The following is a 6,026-nucleotide window of genomic DNA, read 5'->3' as shown; positions in this document are numbered from 1 at the left end:
CCCGGACCCTGCATTCCGGGGTGGCGTTGTTTCCTTTTGAGTTGTACCCAACCCCCAGTAATTTCCAGTTTGCCACACTTGGCGTTCTAGGCAGGATATATAAAAACAGTTAAAACTTGAATTACAATTCAGTCCAATATGAGACAGCAAGGCTGACCTTACCCAACCCAGTGGAGAGCTGGCAAACAGGTGTGGCTGGGAACAGTGCATCAGACTGCCATAGTGTGAGCCAAACCATTTTTATACCTTTCCCCAGGTAGTCGGTGATTGTGAGATTGAGTGCAGCTGCACAGACCACTGCTACACTCGCACTAAAAATGTAGCCACAAGACAACGCGCTCAGGACACCTGTGAGTGCACACACTCATCCGTTTCCCCTGCATCAGGTTTGTTCCTGTTTTTTTCACACCTTTTGTCTGCATTCAGACTTCTGCAGCGTTCATGCAGCACATGCGGTGAGTGAGGGAAATGGAAATGCTGGTGATCAAGTAGAAGTCGTGAGCTCTTTTAAAGAAAAAAAAAGAAAACCACAGATCCAAGAGTCATAAAAGCTCTGCTTAATACCACTTATTTGTCCTTATCACACATTTCTTTGCTGTTTTTATGTATTTTGCATGAAATCCTTAATTCATTTGTAACATGCTTTGCTTAACCATGCACCTATACGAAACTATGGAAATATGCCATACGAGGAACTGAAAAAAACAAAAACGGACCAGCAAGTTATTATTTCCTAAAATCCAGTTGTGTTTTTACTCTGTTGCTAGGTTGTGCCAGTTGTACATTTATAACTCTTAAGATGTTAGATTGGGGTCATTAGAGGCAGTTATGCTGATGCAGTTCTTTTGGACTCATTAGGATAAGAAAATATATTTAAAATATATTTGAGATTACATTAAATGGTTTAAATTAAACATTCTTGGTTAAAAAAAATAAAAAATATTTACAGCAGCACAGTGAGCTTGTACAACCCAACTTCCTTGTTGCTTTTATAGTCTAATGTTTCTTGTGAATGTGGGTCTTTTCAACACATGGGTGATGTGTGAAATCCACATTAACCGTCGTGACAAATAATTTGAATTTGAATTTATATATTTAATAGGGACGGATACAAAAATATAGACATGCAGCAAAGCAGCACTCCCATGCTCATATCATGATGCTTGTAGCAAAACCTAATTTGCAGCATTTGTCCCATTTGAGCCCGTCCAACGATGTTTCTATTAGACTGCGGTCACATATCACACATTTGTGATTGTGAGGTGGCAATTGATTTTTTTTGCATGCTGCATGTTGGCCGTGGAGGTTTTAAGAAAAAGTTACAATTTTATGACGATCTGACAAATTTTCTCTAAAAGTTGACATCGGTCAGTGGCTGTCCGCACACTTCGAGGTTGTGTGGTGGCAGTCCAGTGACAGGCGGGGATGACATCATCACAAAATCGGGTGACAGCCAGGCGATCACATATCTGATTGCCGGTCGGCAGAAACTTTGATGGATGGATAATCACAAGGTGGTGAAGCCATGGGGGCTTGTATTCCACACTACATGAGACCAGCTCTGACCTTTGATGGCATAAACAGTCAAATCGGCTCCATGGAAGCTTTTTGGGGAGGCCGCAACCTCTTGTACTCTTTGAGTCTGCTGTGTCTGCCCAGAGTGTCCTTCATCGGCATTGCTGGCTGGGGTCCCAGAAGAAGGTTAGCAAGCTTTCCAAGTCAGTTTTTCAGTGACTTTAACCGCAGTGTGGGTCACCAGAAGGGCTGGAACAGGAACCACCACCACTGTAAGTCCTTGACCAGGACACGTCAATAGACTAAAAGGGTTTTGGAGGGGCCCTCTGTTGGTTGGGGCAAAGTGTCCTTCATGCTATCGGAACTTGGGAAAGAGCTTTGGAAGGAATTAGTCCATGTTCAATTATTTCAAAACACATGAGTCCATGTGGGTGGCCCCTTTTGTGGAGGGTCATCCAAGACTTCACATGAGCCAAGACTGGTTTATTATTGCTATTTTTTTCTGCATGTGCATATACATCAGAACAACTGGTAATTGTTCAGAGAATGTAGTAGGAAACAGTACAAGACATGTCTGACCAACAGACCAAGCGGAAAAAACCTTTGTCGGAACATGTTAACAAGAATGGGGCTTCTCGTCTTCCTCAGTAGGAAGGAAAGTTATGTTACTTACGTCCAACATGACAACGTCACAAAGACTTCCAAAGACCTCCAATAGGCTATGGATGTCATACATTCATCCTTTTGTTGCTAACAAGAGTCAAAGAACAAAGTTTTTGTCATTACCTGTAAATATTTGTCTGTTTCATTTTCCCTTTTTATGCTGTTTTTCGAATGATAAATAAAAAAATTCTTTGCTGGAACTTAAAACTTCACAAAAAAGCAGTTTTTTGGGGGGGAAAAATCTTTTTTTAAATCATAAAATCAAACTATTTTTGTTATTAAAATCTGCTACTTTCACCAATATTAAATGTTTGTTATGAGTAATAGTAATATTTATGAAAAAATTAGCACACAGAAATAGGTCTAAATAATGTCACCCTTCAGGAAATTAACAAAAAAATAAATATGTGTTAAAAAGTGGTTTATCGTGTTACGTCAGCCCCCTCGTTTGTAAAATTCCTGACGCTGGTTGTTTGTACTCTGTAAAATTATGTGACGGCATTCAGTAATGGAAAGAAGAAAAAAAAACGTTTTCACGACAAGCAGGTTCTGTTCAAACGTGTCTTGTGTGGGTGTGAAAAAAAACATCAATTTTGCTGCAGTCAGTGTCTTGACAATTTTAAAACTTTCATGAAGAAAAACAGAAAAGCAAGAATGGAAAATATCTCAAAGCATGATGATTTCCGTCCAAAACAACAAGAGAACAAAGTGATTTTGCTAAAAGGCTTTTATAATGAAAAAAAAAATGTTTATTTGAGAACAAATATCCATTTTTTGGTGTTTTTTTTAGGTTTTGTGATGACCACATGACCAGGTTACCTGTAAATAAGATTTATCAAATCTTAACTATTTATCATCATTATAAAAATAATAAACACAATAGACTTTAAATTTAAAGTATGTTTTTTTCAGCAGCTTATTTGCCTGTGGAGTTTATAACATTTATGCCAGTCATTTTAATTTACATACATTGAGGAATGTGTTTCTTATAGTTATTGTTTATTTTTTTAAGTACGTTTTTAATCAACAATTGTCTGGAATTTAAACGGTTATTATAGATGACCAAATTGTGGGAGATGACTAAGTTGCTGGACTTACACCAGGATAAGGCCAAATATGTAGTACCCTAGAGTCTCTTTGTGTTACCAACACCCCCCCCATCAGATTGTTGCTGTATTCTACTATTTGTCCCTTTATGTCTGTATTTAAATATTTGATTCTGCCATCTGAAAAGGAATCGCTCGCATTGCTCTATAAGTTGATGTAACGCCAGAAGGTAAAAGATCTAATCCTGAACTGCTACAGTGCATACAGTTTGAGTGTCTCATTTGACCCTGTGACATCTGACTGTCACCAATGTATCATCAGCTGCATCATTTCAGTGTGAACATGATGGCCAAAGGCGCAGAAGGCAGTTTGGAATAGGGTTTTCAGACACCTCAAAACCAAACCAACCCACTCAGACATCTATCACACAATCATCTGTGTTTTTCTGTGGAAAAAAGCCAAATCTCGATTGTTCCACGGTGTTGCTTTCAGTTTTGTTTTCTTGTAATGTATCTACTGCTTTTTGACTTTTACATTTTTGTCATTTGCTTTGTAACAGAAGGTTACACAAACATTATAATAAATAAATAATTTCCATTGGTTTCAGCACTACCAGACTGAAACAAAGTTGCCTAAAAAGTTACAACTTGACCTTTCAACTGAAAATTCATGACAAGTAAATCATTTGTCTACACTCATCCATTCATCTATCCATCTTCTATGTCCTGTGCAGGGCAGGGTTGGGGAGTTGCTGGAGCCTATTCCAGGCAGAGGAATACCCCGAACAAGTCACCATTCACACTTTCTTCACTTTGATTATCCTTGGAGTCATTACTGTCTGTTTGCACACCAGAAACAATATTAAACCCCTTTTTCTTAAACTGTAAGATGGCTTTCATTAGCTTCCAAGCTTTGTAGTGATTGAAACCAACTATAACAAGAGGCTTTGACAATTTAGTAAGAAATGGGAATCTGTAAATGTATACATTACACAACGCATATTAGTAGGCACTACCAAGATTCAAGAGCCCTGAGGCTGAACTAAGAAACCAGAACACCACAGATCAATAAGTGAAAGTTTCTTTATTACTAAATGAAAATCCTCAATGGCTATGAAATGACTAGGGAGATTCAAGAGTTTGGCTGATCTGAACCACAAGGTGATTTCCTTTAGATATGAGTTTAGTTTTGATGGGCATTTCACGCCATCTGCTGGATGTGCAAAACTTGTGCTTACCTAATATTTCTGCTTTATTGGCGCAGTGGTTAGCGCTCTTGCCTCACAGCGAGAAGGCCCCGGTTCGACTCCCGGCTGGGACCTTTCTGTGTGGAGTTTGCATGTTCTCCCCGTGCATGCGTGGGTTTTCACCGGGGACTCCGGCTTCCTCCCACCGTCCAAAAACATGCTTCATAGGTTTATTGGTGACTCTAAATTGCCCCTAGGTGTGAATGTGAGAGTGAACGTGTGTGTGATTGTGGCCCTGCGACAGACTGGCGACCTGTCCAGGGTGTACCCCGCCTTCGCCCTTCAGTAGCCGGGTTAGGCTCCGGCACCCCGCGACCTTGAAAGGGAAGAAGCGCCCATGAAGATGGATGGATGGATGGATGGATGGATCACTTGCTGCACATCCAACCCAGTAGGGATTCACTTCTTCCTCTTTTTGTGTTAAGTCTGTCATCAAACTCCTCATGCTCCCTTTGTTTGGCCTGTCCACTTTCACCTTGTGTTGCATCTCCATGTACTCCTGTCTGCTATCTTCTATCCTCTCTGTGTCTGACTTTTTCATTTCTTGACTGCTACCATGAACAGCAACAGATTTTTTTTTACATAATACAATACTATCCAAAAAATGGAACTGTAACCAAGTGTGAAATAGATAGATGAAAGAATAAATGCTTGACTAAAAGCTGAATTGGTCGATTTGGGGCAAAACCATAAATACAGAATGCAATAAGATAACTTTCTTCTCCTGGGTGTGTAATCCCCCTCTCCAGTGGATGGCGGTAGAGAATGTCTATGTAGTTACTGTTTGCCTACTAGCAAAAAAAAAAAAAAAAAAGAGGAAAAGTCAAAGAATAAATTAGGGGTGACGGCATTCTAAGCTTTAAGAACTTATTAGGAAGAGACAAGAAAAGTGTAAGATTGTTATAAGAGAACTCATTTTAAAACTTTAGGTGTGTGAGATCAAACACACACTCCAGTGCAGGAGGTGGCAGAATTGCATTAAGTCGACTTTGGTAAAGTTAGAAAAAAAAAGTGATTCGGATTTTCAGTATAAATGACTCATAAACTAAATCTTAGAATTAAAGGAAAATTACTTATTTTTAAATTACTTTTATTGTTGCAATAATCCATATAGTAATCCACAAGGTAATTTCAACCCCAAAATAATAAGTTTCCTTGGTTTTTCTATAAGCATTAATCCCACACAGAAGCACGTCAAAGTGCAATCATTTTTTTTTTTCATTTTAAACAATACATAACAAGAAAATTAATAAAACTTCAATAAGTTATTTTTCTGTTAGCAAAACAACCATCAAGCTAAGTTTTCCTATTAGTTATACTAACAAAAATGAAATAGATACATTAGTTCAATGGTTATGCATGTTTAGGGGATATTTAGGTTTCAAAGAAAATAGTACAGCTATTCAATTATTCTTAGCAATTTAATTCAGCAGCACTTTTGACTTCTTTCATTACAAAATAAGAAAAGATAGCCACTAATTTTAGGAGTGTGTTTTTTTTACGTGATTATTTTTGAATCAGTCTTGAGGATTTAAGATTTACCATCAGCATGACA

At 38.3% G+C, this 6,026-nt stretch overlaps 2 protein-coding genes across 6 annotated transcripts in view; one reads left to right on the top strand and one right to left on the bottom strand.

Moving 5' to 3' along the window:
* Window positions 1–243, bottom strand: part of cxcr3.1 (chemokine (C-X-C motif) receptor 3, tandem duplicate 1) — an 11,576-nt gene extending 11,333 nt beyond the window's left edge. The window contains exon 1 of one of the 2 annotated variants that reach the window (XM_024267845.2): window positions 158–243. In XM_024267845.2, the coding sequence (XP_024123613.1) occupies window positions 158–238 (81 nt within the window). In that variant the 5' untranslated portion in view covers window positions 239–243. The remainder of the gene's footprint in view (window positions 1–157) is intronic. The other variant, XM_024267846.2, reaches the window with a different exon arrangement.
* Window positions 244–284: 41 nt separating this feature from the next.
* Window positions 285–6,026, top strand: part of trim35-28 (tripartite motif containing 35-28) — a 12,484-nt gene continuing 6,742 nt past the window's right edge. For all 4 annotated transcript variants that reach the window (XM_024267832.2, XM_024267831.2, XM_024267829.2 and 1 more), the window contains exon 1: window positions 285–386. The gene's annotated coding sequence lies outside the window, so the exon portion shown is untranslated. The remainder of the gene's footprint in view (window positions 387–6,026) is intronic.

The sequence above is a fragment of the Oryzias melastigma genome, linkage group LG16 (genome assembly GCF_002922805.2).
Source record: "Oryzias melastigma strain HK-1 linkage group LG16, ASM292280v2, whole genome shotgun sequence".
NCBI lineage: Eukaryota > Metazoa > Chordata > Actinopteri > Beloniformes > Adrianichthyidae > Oryzias > Oryzias melastigma.
Note: the sequence above shows the minus strand (reverse complement) of the source record. Positions and strands in the feature narration are given on the sequence as shown.